This window comes from Erpetoichthys calabaricus, chromosome 11, assembly GCF_900747795.2.
Source record: "Erpetoichthys calabaricus chromosome 11, fErpCal1.3, whole genome shotgun sequence".
NCBI lineage: Eukaryota > Metazoa > Chordata > Cladistia > Polypteriformes > Polypteridae > Erpetoichthys > Erpetoichthys calabaricus.
This window is the reverse complement of record NC_041404.2, coordinates 74928060-74942666: the sequence shown is the minus strand read 5'-3', so window position 1 is coordinate 74942666 and position 14607 is coordinate 74928060. Positions and strand designations below refer to the sequence as shown.

Sequence of the window (14607 nt, the reverse complement as noted above, 5' to 3'; positions counted from 1 at the left end):
TTTGTGTTGGTATCTGAGATTTAGGAGGCTGCATCACCCCCCTACTGGTCACAAGTGAAATCTGATGTACTCTCAGATGGGGGTTAAAGTGCAACAACAACAGTACAAACATGCACAGTTATCTGGCTTAAATGAAAGAATTTCAACAAGTTAAATGCTTAAAGAAGAATGACAGTGAACTTCTTTCATGGACATGTCGCAACAGTAGTCAGTCACTGGGAGGCTAGACAGGATGCTTTAGTAGAAAAAGTACAAAAAAGTCAGTGCTTTTTATCTTCTTAGCCCACAGGAAATAATAGCACTAATTCTACTATTGCATATTACCTCCAACTTCCTAGACACCAGCAGCCTTTACACTTACTGTATTCCAAAAGAGATGAGCGAAACGCTGACCACTAGCAAATCCAAGAGATTAAACCAATTTCTGCAGAAGGAACCTTTATGGAGAAATGCTCCATATACTGTCATCTACAAGTAGAAAATACATCATTCACAACTGAGCCACTAACTAGTTTAAGAAATTCTATTTTTCACTGCAACCTTTGATTTCTTTGGAAATCATCAGAAAAAAACTAACATGGACAAGACAAATTATTTACCTTGAGCAGGATTTCAACAGTGAATATTGAAGTGAAAGCATAATCAAAATAACCAAGCACCTGAAAAAATGACAATTGAAGCTCTTTAAAGCATGTAACTGAAAAGAGAAGACATAAATAAGAAATGGTGCTATAAAATCCAGTAACAGTCTCACCTGATTCCGAGATGAATGTGCTCTAATGGGATCTTCTGCTGCCAGAGAAATGCTGCTTAAGATGATGAACACAAGTATAAGATTGGTGAATATGTGGTGATTGATCAGAGCATGGCATGCCACACGGATCCTGGTAAGTCATATGGTAATGGGGAGAGAGGAGGAGAGAGAGTTCAGCTTTTACCAAGCATACAGTACCTACAACAATTTCCAGGCCACTGAGCACATCCCTTTATTTCAGTAGCTGTTTCTGACCTTAGACTACATTTACTCATCACACATGAATGCAGGGTCTAAAATAACTAGCTCTGCCAAGGTGAATAAATCCATGGTATTATGGATGCATTATTGGAGTGCTTTTTAAACATGTTAAGGCCCTGACACATTACATGATTTTTCTGGCTGTTTTCAGTTTCAGACTTCATCTTCATAATCATAAAGAGTTGGGAGCAGTCATAATGTGCTCTTGTGTCCACCAGTGGTGTAGTTTGACATCTCCAGCAACTCTGGCACACTGTCTTTGTTGTATGGCCATCTATCTATCTATCTATCTATCTATCTATCTATCTATAATAATAATAATAATAATTCATTACATTTATATAGCGCTTTTCTCAGTACTCAAAGCGCTATCCACACAGGGAGGAACCGGGAAGCGAACCCACAATCTTCCACAGTCTCCTTACTGCAAAGCAGAAGCACTACCATTGCGCCACCTGTGAGTGTATCTATTTATCTACCTACCTATCTATCTATCTACTTTACAAACTTAAAGCTGTGCCAAAAAATCACAAGGCAGTCATGCAATCCATTGTTTCCTGCAATTCACAGTCAAGCAATATTACATCCAGAAGGCTAGATGTCATGTGGTATGTTGTGTAGTGTGCTGCAGGCCTGACTCTGAGGAGCTACTTTTGAGCCCTGGCTATTTAAGGGCAAATGAGGGCTCATGGATGCAACTGCACTAGAAGCAGATAGAGGTAGTCCAAGCCAGGTGCTTTTGGAGCAATAGGAACATCAGTCAAATTGCACATGTAATTCCAGTGCTTGGGCAGAACTGAACCCAAAATTTGGCCCTCAGCATGTAAAATCTCAGAATACTTTGCAAATTTGAAAATATGCTGGGACATCGTCACAAAGTTGTGTAATTTGTCATCCCCTGCAATTCTTCACCCTGTAATTTGACATCCTCAATGCAACCAGTTCAGCAACTGTAATTGTCAAGCTTGACACTCCTGTGACTAGAATTCATTTAATGTGTTGCCATCCTTCCTTGGAGTTAGAGTCAAAACTGATTGTGGATTTTCCCTTTGCTAAATCCATATCAGAGCCTCTATTCTGCTTTTCTGCTTGTCCCTTCTGCATCTCATTATAGTCTATTATGACTCATGCTTTCATTCTCATTTTTGGAAAAAAATCTTTCCTTTTTCCATTTTTTTCTCTATTGAACATTTTACATTTTTTATCTTATTCTTTCTCCCTGTTCCTTTACCCTATACTCTTCTCACATTTTTTTCAATTTCCTATTCCAATTCTCACTTATTTTGAGTAGAGATGTGTTAGTAAAATCAGTTTAATCTAAAGTTTATCATACTGCAAATGTGAATCTTTTATTTTTTTGTTTTTCATCCCTTCCATTACTTCAATTTCTGTTCTTTCACTTGTCATTTGTCTTATACTTATTTTGCACATTGTTTTCTCTCTATCCGCCATTCCCCTTTTATATTTATTTTTTCACTTAATTCCTTCTATCTGTTTCTTTTAAGTTTCTTTTACTTATCTCCCCCCTTCTATCTGATCTCTTTCCTGCCAGATAATCTTACGGATTGGTCTTGCTGAGACAGAAGAAGGCGCTGCCGTCTGGTATGGGCGTGACCTTTTCTTTGGGAGCAAAATCAGCCAGCTTGTCAATGTTGGAGGTGGACTGAGATTCTGACACTGCGTCTTCTTCTGTATCAAAATGTTGGGCAAAAAAGTGAATCAGAGAGGAGAATTTGACAACAAATTGTTAAGTTTTAAAAATTCATAGCACATATGATACAAGGTATTTGTGATCTTTAAAAGATATACAGAGAACTATCTACCTGCTCCTTCACTACCTTCTTCTTGTTCTTCATAACCATCAACATCCACCTGTAGAAGATAACAAAAAAGTGGCCTCATTAGCACAATCACAGCACATTCACTGTTTGCAAGTGTAAAATATTGTGAGGATTTGTTGTTTGGTGTAAGATAAAATTTTAATGTGCTCCAGCTAAAGATGTGTGTGATTATATTAAAAATACTTAAAGTTGATCTCACCTTCACATCTCCATTTACTTCACTCTCTTTAGCTTCAGTTACACTTTCTGCTTTTTCGCCTCTACAAAAGAAAAGGATTACATGTTGTAATTCTGCTGACAATTAAATAACTCATCTAAAAAATGACAATGTGTAAGGAAAACACTGCACCCTTAAAAGCCTACAATAACAAAAAGAAAGCGTACAAACCATATAGACAATACACTAGCTGAGAGATGTACATGTTATCTATGGGATTAAAAGTAGAATTGACATCAACCATGTGAACACATCAGCCTGGCAACACAAAAAGTCAAAAAGATCATAACAAACACTTTCTGGGTTAGGAAAAAAGTAAGCTGATACATACTTTTAAAAATAATGCTTTGTTTTTCTTTTGGATTCAATAGACTGGATGACTATGAAATAGATGTAGATGTTAATTTTGATGACAAAACTGTTCTTATGTCATCAAGGGAATCAACCTTTTAACATTTTCAGAAAAAACTGAATTCTGTGTCAATGCTCATAATTTCCCTTTGATCTACTGTTTCAATTGATTTTTTTCTGAACAATGTCACTAAAGATACATTATATCCTTTCATTACTTACTTGATTATCAGAAATGCAGGCAAAAATGGCTGTATTCTAATCTTATTAAAAAGGTAAACATCATCAAAAAAATGTCAAATAATAACCTACTACACACGCAGTTTGGTGTCAAAAGAAGGAAATCAGCACCCCCGAGACAAGAAAGTACTAAAGAAGAAACGACGATTGAATATATAACTGCCATCTACCCTGAGATGTAAAGAGTCACAATGTTTTACTGATGTTGCTGTGTACAGTCAATATATTAAAGATTCCCTGCGACCTGGATTTAAATAAGACAGAAACAGAACTGATGTTGAATTGTGGTGCTGTTGTTAATGCTGTTCCCTCAACAACCCAGTAAGTAACTTAGATTTGAATTCTTTGGCCAGTAGTTGCAAGACATCTGTGTCTGTGTAGGTTTTATCCAAGCACACCAGTTTTTCTGACACATCCCAAAAGATGTTAGGTTCAAAGGCAATGATTCTAAATGGACCTTTTCCACATTTATGTCTTGTCTTTCATTCATTTTTAGGATAGGATCCAGCCCTCTATGACTCTGAATAAAATTAAGATGGTTCAAGAATGTTAATTTAGTTAGAGAAATGGCCTTGCAATTAAAGGAGCCCTCTTGCTTGTTGCCCATAAGGTTATATATATATATCAAAGTATTGCTAAGGGATGCTACTAATAATAGGGTTCCTGCAGAGAGGATTTATTTTGCTTTCTTTGTTTATCCCTTGTCTTACTGCCCTTCTGCATAAGCTGTGAGCTACATGCTACTCTTCTTATTAATCAGTATAATTTTCATACTATTAATTCTCAAGGACAGTCATGGTTGCATTACATAAATTGCTGATGACAACAGGTCTTTTCCAGTACCTCTTGAAGGCAACTGGCCTTAGTGGTAACCTAAGACTCCAGAATTGTCCTAGTGTGGGGGAAGTATTTGGATATTTTTTGCCAGGAAACAAAAGTTGCAAGTTAGAATTCAAGAGAAGGACAGGGAAAAATTACTGTAGATTGAAGGTTAGAAAGTGGGAATATGACAAGGGTATCACAGTATGGCAAACTGGGAAACAGTCTCTCTGCCACCTCATATAGTGAAGATAACACAAGCTTGTTCTGACAGGCCCATATAGGCCTGCTAAGAGTTTTACTAACTGTGGGCATGCTTAACATATCACAGGATGCCTTTTCTTTGTTCCTCTTATGTTTAACTGTCACAGAGCTCAATGAATCATCTGAATATAGCTTGCAGTGTCTGCTCTTATGACACTTAACTCTTTGCCTTTCTTGTTAGTGTTGATATTGTCAGCATCTGCCAGATTGTCCACTGCAATAGCCAAAAACACATTGAGGAGAATATCTGAGTGCCACATCATTAAAGAAAGATAGCCTGTAAGAAATGTTAATACATTGTTTAATTTACATCAGATATGGATTTTAAATGTACAATTGGTGTTAAAACATATTTATTAACAAAGTCCCAAACACGAACAGTTAAAAATGAACACTGGATGCTTACAGGGGAGCTGTTGAACTGAAATTTCACTGGTTTATTATACTCCCTTTCCAGGTTTTAGTGGGATAAATAAAATCTGTATCGCTGTTATAAAGTTAACAGTAAAAATGACAATGGAATGAAGGAAGCACTGAAATAGTGTACAAAGTAATGTAATTAGCAGCTACTTAAAAAACAGCTGTTGAGACTGTGAGTAGCACTGCTGTTCATTTCTTGATTTATACTGTACATACTGACATAGGTGCAGGGGAGTGCAAGGAAAGGGGGTCGGGAGGGAATTTATGGCAGTCCTGGTGCAATGCTAGAGAAAAGTTGCAAAGGTAAAAGTCACAGTCATAACCGCTACACAACATTGCCTACCTTGCCTAACCACCGAAGTAATGCATGGTGTCAGTTTTTAAGCGAGATAGCTGCTACAGAGATCTCTTTTAGCATGCCAAGAGCAAAGGTTTAAATTGAGCACTGTTTTCCAACCCTTTTTCTGTGGTGGCACACTTTTTGTAACCCAAAAAATTCCAAGGCACACCATGATTCTACCAACCACAAAAGCATTAAATCTATATATGTACTAAACTGTCCAAAAGGGCAGGACAGGAGCTGGCAAAATAAAGCAGCTTGGGGATTGCCATTTGCAGACGCAGCACTTAGTGAGCGCTAACAACCCTTTTTCCAGCTGCTTCGTTCCTTTGCCCACTCATACAGGCAATCCACTCTCTGCTTCACTCCAGAGACCCGGGGTCAGAGGTAACTCGTATAGCCACTGTCCCTCGGCTCTGCAAAAGTCACTGGCGAACATGCATCCAGGCAGATGAACCCCCAACATGTCTCATGGCTGTTAAAGTGTTGTGTCTGCAAAACAACAATCACAGAGCTGCTTTTATGTCGGCTTTTCTAGGTAGTCCTGTTCTCCTCAGACAAGTCTCGGCTATCTGAGGAGCATGTCTATCTCAGATCAGGACCAAGGAGCACCAGTTGAAAAACACTTGTGTACAGTATAATTATCAAGTCTGCGGTGGGTTGGCACCCTGCCCAGGATTGTTTCCTGCCTTGTGCCCTGTGTTGGCTGGGATTGGCTCCAGCAGACCCCCATGACCCTGTGTTCGGATTCAGCGGGTTGGAAAATAGATGGATGGATGGATGGATAATTATCAAGTCATTAATGGTGATGAACAATTGAGGATAGAATTTACGGAGTTTTAACACAAGTTTTAATGTGAGCCCATTTAAGAGATGGTTTTTCTTTCAATTAAATTAGTCTTCAGCAGTGCAATCAAAGCCAATAGTTGTTTCGATTGTTTAACTTTGAATTTGACATGTCTATGCCTCATATGGTATGCCAATTTGATAATAAATAAATTGGCCTTGTTTTCTTACTGCAGTCATTTCAACTTGCCTTTTAGGAAGGCGGGAAGGGTGGTACAGTGCTTAAGGCTTTGGACTCCCAACCCTGAGGTTGTAGGTTCAATTCCTAATACTGACACTGTGAGCAAGCCACTTGACCTGCCTGTGCTACAATTAGAAAACCAATAGAAATGCAATCAATTGCATCATAAATGTTAGTTGCCTTGGATAAAGGTGTCAGTCAAATAAGTAAATGTAAATAAATTCAGATTGTACTTCCTCAAGTAAAACCTTGTTAAAGTTCAGGTTTAAGGTCACTGTTTAAGTTTAAACTATGCTATTATTTTTTTCAATTCATTTGTGTTGGTTGCACATTAAATTTGTGATTGAGTGTGTATTTACTTCATGATTTATGTATTAATTTTATAAATATATGTTTTAATGTTAGATGCGATTGATCCTGATTAACACTAGTATTCCTGAAGACTACGAAAAAACTTGTAATCCCGGGCCACCTTAAATTCCTTCGCACCTCTCCATTAGTGTCTTTTGGTTTGCAAATGTGTCTATCAGCACAAGCAGCAAGCAGACTGCTATCTCATCCCCCCACCACCGCAGCTTAACTCAGACAAAAAGTTCTCCCAGCTCAAGTCCGTTTATCTGGGTGTGAGGTGCCTGGAGTTGTATAGGATAAATAATATATCGTTATTTGGAACAAATGCATTCCATGTGTGTTCCGTGTCTACAATAATCAATGTAAATGTAGGATGACAGGAAATGTGAGGCAAGAAATGTTGAACACATACCTAAAACAAAAACTTTTTTCATGTTATAGTACTAATGACAAAATTTTGACATGAAGTGTATAATGTGTGAAGACTGAAGTCCAAATATCAAATAAACACTTTCACAAAAGGTACATGTGTAATAAAATAAGTGCGCCTTTATTCAATAATATAACCAAAGAGAAAGAAACCGGGTTAGGGGACAACACTGACACAACCGCTTGGGTGGTGCAGCGGTAAGAACTGATCAATCGTTTGCTAGTTTGATTCCGGGCACTTCTTAGAATTGCCGTTTTGAGTAGTGAGCTGGTCTTATTGCTACTATTATAGAATAAAAACATACATTTGATTTAAGTCTGTAACAGCTGGTGTAAATTTATGGTACTTGTAAAGGTTAGTTTTTTTTTTTATTCAGTTTTATTTTCTCAGTCACGTTCACGCTCCCCCTGAACCGACACTGCTATTTTCAAATAAAGACTCGCTATAACAAAGGTGAACTCAGATAAGGATGAGGGTTCTACATCAGAGAAAGAGAACAGAACCCCTTCCTGTAAGAAACGTCCACTCACAAATAAGAAAAACGCAGCTGCACTAGGCGTAAAGGTGAAAGATGGCACTGTTTGGATGTAGCAACAGGTCGGGCATCATCTTGCCAGTGAATCTGCCACAAACATGTCTTTCAACTAAACAGCAGGGCCTACAGAGCTCACCAAGGTATTGTGCAAAGTTCTGTTTGTGATTATGTTTTGTGATGGTCTTTATATAAAAACAAAGCTAGATCGAATGTAACATTTACCTGAGGTGACTGAGCAACAACTAATGGTCTGCCTTGAAAGGATCAAAAGCAAATTGATACAAAAAACTGCATGGACAAAGGTATACATAATGGAACTATCTACAGCAAAAATTCTAAATGTTTGCTACAAATTCTAATGGCAACTGACTGTAAAAAAAATCCAACTACAAGCTTTGGAATGTTGTTAGACATGTAAAAAGAGAAGGAAGATTAAGCTGCCAAAATAAAACAAAAATATTCTGTCAATCCTGAGCACAAAATATTTATACTTCTTTGGTCAAGCAGAATGTGTTATGATATTTGAAAACAGCTTTTTACTCTTACATGATAGGGGCTGCAAATAGCTGTCAAATCCATTTCTGAACCATATATTGCACTTTTTGTACACTGTCATTTTGTCATGTTACGAGGGTAAATCAAAAAGTAAAGGCAATTTGAAATTACGTGGTAACTGCAATTGACAGAATGTGATGCAATAGTTTGAACATGTACACAGCAAGTGCTCTGATGATGGCCTAGTTGAAACCAAGGTCAAATGAACTTGGATGCTGTCCTGTGGGACTGCACCACTGCCAGATTTCTTTGAGCAGAGGAAGTGAAATCTGCTGAAACTCACCAAAGGATGTTGGGTTGTGCAAATTAGCAAGCCATTTGGGTACCTATCTTGCACAAATTGTATATACCCCAAGTTATCAAGCACTATGGCATATGCAGATCCACAGCTGATATCCAAAAGGGCAATAACAACAAATAACTAAATCTGTATGGTGTTCTCTGATGAAGACATTTGCCATGTCGATGTGGGCCTGGGTGTGCAAATGTTGATGATGGTCAACCAGATCGAGCTTCGTCGGTTACACTTGTTCTTCCCACTATAAATCTTTCTACTCATTCATAAACTTTTCATTGACTAACGCTGTTTTCATTTCCATACTGGAACATCCTTCTGTAAATTTCATCACGCTTGAACTGCCCACAAGCTATCACAAACATGTTATATTGTGTCTGCTTCTATCCATTGTGGTTACTGCATAATTTTCAAATTCCCTTTACTTTTTGATTTACTGTTGTATATTGGTTTTTAATACTACTTTTATGTTTTATTTATTTATTTATTTATTGGCAGATTAGAGGCTCTGTGGCTAGGAATCTGCTCCACCAATCAGAAGCTTGCCAGTTTGAATCCCGTAAATGCCAGAAGTGGCTCTACTCTGTTGGACCCTTGAGCAAGGCCCTTAACCTGCAATTGCTTCGTCCTGGGTATGACAATAATTTGCATCCAGCCTTGCAAGCAGGTACTCCAACTTACAGGGAAAACTTGGGGATTAGTGGCAGGATTGGCACTCCAGCCACTGTAAAAAACCTTACACTGTTCCGGAGTGGTTCTGAGGTGTCACCCACTCCACTCAGATCCCAATCCAGGTGGTTCGTTGTGTGGTGGGTGCAGCAGAAAACTATCAGTGCATGCTATCAACCTCTCTCTCTATTTATTTTTTATTCTTTTGTGTTATTGTTACTGGGAGAACAAAGGTGAGTCAAAATTCAATGTACTGGTTACATGTGACAAATAAAACTCAACCTATGATCTCTTATTTTAAAATGCTTTAGAGAAGTAACTTAGTTATTACTCCCTCCAAGGTAGACTTCTAGATTGCTATCATAATAAATTGATGATACTTCACTAAAACCATCAACATATTTTTTTATAACTGGCTTCCACCCAAAATGCAAACAACATAAAGGATACAGTTACCACAGATGAAAAGAATGATGAAATAAACACTGACAATCATTCCTGGAAAAACAGGACCTCCATAAGCCATGATCCCATCATACATGACAGAATTCCAATCTTCGCCAGTTAGAATCTGCAGCGGGAGATGAAAAAAGCACTCATCATCACCTCCTTGCTGTAAAGTGTAAATACACATGATTAAATATAAACACATAACACCCATAGTGGATTCATCCTAAGTAATTTACCTGAAATACAGTTAGTAAAGCTTGAGGAAAGGTGTCAAAAGTGCTCCTTTTGGTTTGTGTTTCATCAAAATTAAATTTCCCTCCAAACAGCTGCATTCCAAGCAGGGCAAAAATGATGATGAACAGAAAAAGTAGGAGTAAGAGTGATGCAATAGACTTCATGGAATTGAGCAGCGAGGCAACAAGGTTGGACAGTGAAGCCCAATGTCTAACAAAAAAAAAAAAAAAAAAGCTTTATTTCTTTTTGGAGCCAGAGAAGAAGAAAGAGAGGTTTTCACTGTTAAACTTTAATTCATCTACTTTAATTCATCTATTCATCTAGTTATCCCTACTAGAGAAAGTTCCTGACAGATGAAGCCCTATACACCTGGCATGAGGTGCAATACAAAGCTACAGTCTATGATACAGACACAATACTCTAAGTTAATTTCTAGACAAATAAACAATGCCTACATGTTTCGCAGAGTAAAAGCTAAGAAATAACATGAACAAATAAAAGACATAAACTGTTCACATGTTAGCTCAAAGTCCAATTTTATTATAGTTCAGTTTATGTGGGGGTCACATACTGAAACAGATAAACATTGCAATACAAAGCAACACCTTACTGCTTCTCTACTCGATGTTCTGTGTCAAGTAGTGATTGTTGTCAAATTACACAAAGAATAAAGACAATCCTGTCATCTATAATCACATAGTGTATTGAAACCAGGGCCACACATACATTCTGACAAATAAAGCCATATAAATGCTAATTCTTAAAAACTTTACACATGTGATCAAATCAGCCCAAAACACTGGCATTTGAAAATATATTTTTCTCCAACAGCCTGCTATATTTAAAAGTCTGTTTCAACAACAAAAATCAGATCCAGATCAAAAGCTGTTGGTAGCTTTTGATCCAGATAGGATCATTGTTTTGGTGCTCTTGATCAGGGTCAAAGTATTCATGATCAAGAGGTTGTATTGATATGTGGTAGCATCAAATCCACTAACGAAAGAAATGTAAACACCTTACAGAATCATGGATGGCACTTAGAGAAACTCACAACATGCAAATATGAGTATATGCAAACTCCACAAAGTATATGGGCTGAATTTTTATAATTGTGAATAACTTCGATTAAACAATGTTATTTACTCTTTAAATCTGGCATTCTGTTTGTAAATATTTGCAGTATATACTATTCAATTTGTGTTAATATACTCAGTTCTAAAATTAAAGTCAAATTTACATTCATTTACTTAAAATCTGTAGTAAACTGCTAGATTTCTTTAGCATCATTTACCAAAAATTTTGAACTTCATTAAAACAACTATATTTCTACAGTTTACATCAAATGCATATATAATGTGAATATACAAATCAGTATCTAATCCAGTTAAACTACCAGATTACAAACAAAATGTTATACTTGTAAATATATATCAAATGCTAATATAGAATTAATTCTACATTTATAAAACTCTCATGTCATAAAAATCGTCATACAATTTGTCCGGTGGAAACCATTTACAACATTGTCTAGGGCAGCAAAAATGTTAGAGCCAGTGAAGTGAAAAACATTGTTTATTTCAGAATCAGCAGTTACGAAAGTGAAAGTTCTACACAATGCTTTTCTTCTATCAGTAAATGAATATGTTTCCTGCAATATTTGGAAATATGTCACCTATCTACAATTCCACTCTCTCCAAAATAACATTCTGTGAACCAGCATGTTTATGTGAAAAATATGCTAGATTTAATACTATTGCTGATTTTGCCTAAAATGTGTTTTTGCCAAGGACGGACATGAGCAACTTATTATTGTACACTAGTACTGAAATAAAATAACCTGCATTTTATGACCTGCTAGCATCTGAAACAAATACATTTTTTATATATATTTTACAAAGAAGTGAAACTCTGGGAGTGGCCCTAAGCACAAGATATGAGGAATTTCACAACATTCATATTTTATTATTTTGTACATATCTAACTGCACACTCACAATCTGTAGTCACATGTATGCATTGTGAAAAAAAGACTTTAAATTAACTCAAAACCTCTTTTGAACAGGCTCAACCAACTGACCAGAAATGCAAGATGAAGGCTTCCCATTCCAGAGGTGACAAATATGGGTGGGAGCTAGCTGTGAACCTGACCGCTGAAATGCAGCTTACATCCTTGTGTTTTCAATAGGATCATAAAATGACAAACATTTTAAATAGTTGAATTTTACACATGTTTCAATAGCTTTAATTGAGAAATTATCATTGAGTACCAGAGACATGTAATAATTTGGTATACAGTAATCCCTCCTCCATCGCGGGGGTTGTGTTCCAGAGCCACCCGCGAAATAAGAAAATCCGCGAAGTAGAAACCATATGTTTATATGGTTATTTTTATATTGTCATGCTTGGGTCACAGATTTGCACAGAAACACAGGAGGTTGTAGAGAGACAGGAACGTTATTCAAACACTGCAAACAAACATTTGTCTCTTTTTCAAAAGTTTAAACTGTGCTCCATGACAAGACAGAGATGACAGTTCTGTCTCACAATTAAAAGAATGCAAACATATCTTCCTCTTCAAAGGAGTGCGTGTCAGGAGCACAGAATGTCACATAGATAGAGAAAACAATCTCTAGCAAACACATCAATAGGGCTGTTTGGCTTTTAAGTATGCGAAGCACTGCGGCACAAAGCTGTTGAAGGTGGCAGCTCACACCCCCTCCATCAGGAGCAGGGAGAGAGAGAGAGAGAGAGAGAGAGAGAGAGAGAGATAGAGAGAGACAGAGTTTGTTTTTCAGTCAAAAATCAATACGTGCCCTTCGAGCTTTTAAGTATGAGAAGCACCGTGCAGCATGTCGTTTCAGGAAGCAGCTGCACAAAAGATAGCAACGTGAAGATAATCTTTCAGCATTTTTAGACGAGCGTCCGTATCATCTAGGTGTGCGAACAGCCCCCCTGCTCAATCCCCATACGTCAGGATCAGAGAAAGTCAGCGCAAGAGAGAGAGAAAAGTAAGCAATCTAGCTTCTCAGCCATCTGCCAATAGCGTCCCTTGTATGAAATCAACTGGGCAAACCAACTGAGGAAGCATGTACCAGAAATTAAAAGACCCATTGTCCGCAGAAATCCGCGAACCAGCAAAAAATCCGCGATATATATTTAAATATGCTTACATATAAAATCCGCGATGGAGTGAAGCCGCGAAAGGCGAAGCGCGATATAGCGAGGGATCACTTTATTAGACTTTCCGCTGAAAAACAGGCATTGAAGCATTTTTATCCAGTGAATGGAGCCAAAAGGAACACCAGATTAATAATGGAACTTGCCTGAAGATGTGCACACCCTCCCAAGTTTATATACCTAAACACAAATAGTGAAGGGATGCCTAAATGGCAAAACCTTAACACGACAAACACACCTCTTGAATTACAGTACATAGGAAAGATGCAGTTTCACACAACACCTCTGCAGAAAACATAGAGAGTTAATTAACAAAGTTAATTTTTGTACTGCCCCAGAGGAAAATATGTAGAGATAACAAAAAGGAAAAAATTCTCTTTTAGATGCTAGAAAACAGCTTACAGTTCAATTGGGTTGCAGCATGTGCAAGCCCACCTGCTTTTTTTTAAACTCATACTGCCCTGCTACAAAAAAACAGCATAAACTATCAAGATAAAGATTGAAGTCAAACCGGGAGAATCAAGAATCAGATACCAAAACGCTAGGCTCAAACTGTAGTAGTAATTGCACACAAGGAAGTCTATTAGTTACAGAGGCAAAATTATGCGTCAGATATGATTCTACTAATGTGTACCTCTCATCGTCATCCCATTCTGTATATGGTTTTCTGGGCTTTTTCATACACCCAAAATGAGTAACATTTACAATAATTACAGCTGATCTAATGTAGCTTAATTATTAATTATTTTTGATATGTTTACATGAGAACTAACTTTTCTCCTGTACTTTGTCACTTTAAAACATGAGGAATGTGCATTCTATTAAGATGCTAATTGTCGGTGCACCCCCATTAAAGCCAGCCATCTAAGCACACCAAGGAGAGATACAAGGCCTAAACAAGACTAACCATGGATTAGTTAAACTTGGTGTTCATCTTGCTTCACTACTCACTGAAACAGTATTTACTCATTGGTTCTTAGTACCATTCTTTTTATTCTGTGTTTGATCCGCTGCTTAGAACAGTGCTATCTTAGCTACAGTACAAATGACACTGTTATTAAACGTTCCAAACATCTGAGGAAACAAACACTCTTAAGTTTGAATATGACATAAAAAGAATTAAGGAGTAAAGACAAATAGTTTGATTCTACCGGTGTGTTTTCTAAATTCTATTAATTTATTACCTTTGTTAGATTCAGACTCCAGTGAGAATTTTATTAGCTATGGGCTTCTTCAATAACTATCTACCAAAAATTCCAATAAAGATAAAATTCAGATCACATCTGTGGATAAAAATCACATTGGTAGAAGATTAATAAAATTTCTTGTTCCAGCTATTTGTTTACAAATAGTGTCTTCCATGAGGAGTAAATGTCAT

General features: G+C 37.2%; 1 protein-coding gene across 4 annotated transcripts in view; it reads right to left on the bottom strand.

Annotated features, from left to right (window-relative positions):
* The window catches only part of LOC114661328 (voltage-dependent L-type calcium channel subunit alpha-1D-like), a 232888-nt gene that overhangs the window by 73344 nt on the left and 144937 nt on the right, over window positions 1-14607 (bottom strand). For all 4 annotated transcript variants that reach the window (XM_051933786.1, XM_051933787.1, XM_051933788.1 and 1 more), the window contains exons 15-23: window positions 10056-10263; window positions 9820-9940; window positions 4910-4994; window positions 3056-3116; window positions 2839-2887; window positions 2578-2704; window positions 755-884; window positions 600-659; window positions 362-468 (exon numbers count right to left, since the gene is read on the bottom strand). In XM_051933786.1, coding sequence (XP_051789746.1) covers window positions 362-468; window positions 600-659; window positions 755-884; window positions 2578-2704; window positions 2839-2887; window positions 3056-3116; window positions 4910-4994; window positions 9820-9940; window positions 10056-10263 — 948 coding nt within the window. The remainder of the gene's footprint in view (window positions 1-361; window positions 469-599; window positions 660-754; window positions 885-2577; window positions 2705-2838; window positions 2888-3055; window positions 3117-4909; window positions 4995-9819; window positions 9941-10055; window positions 10264-14607) is intronic.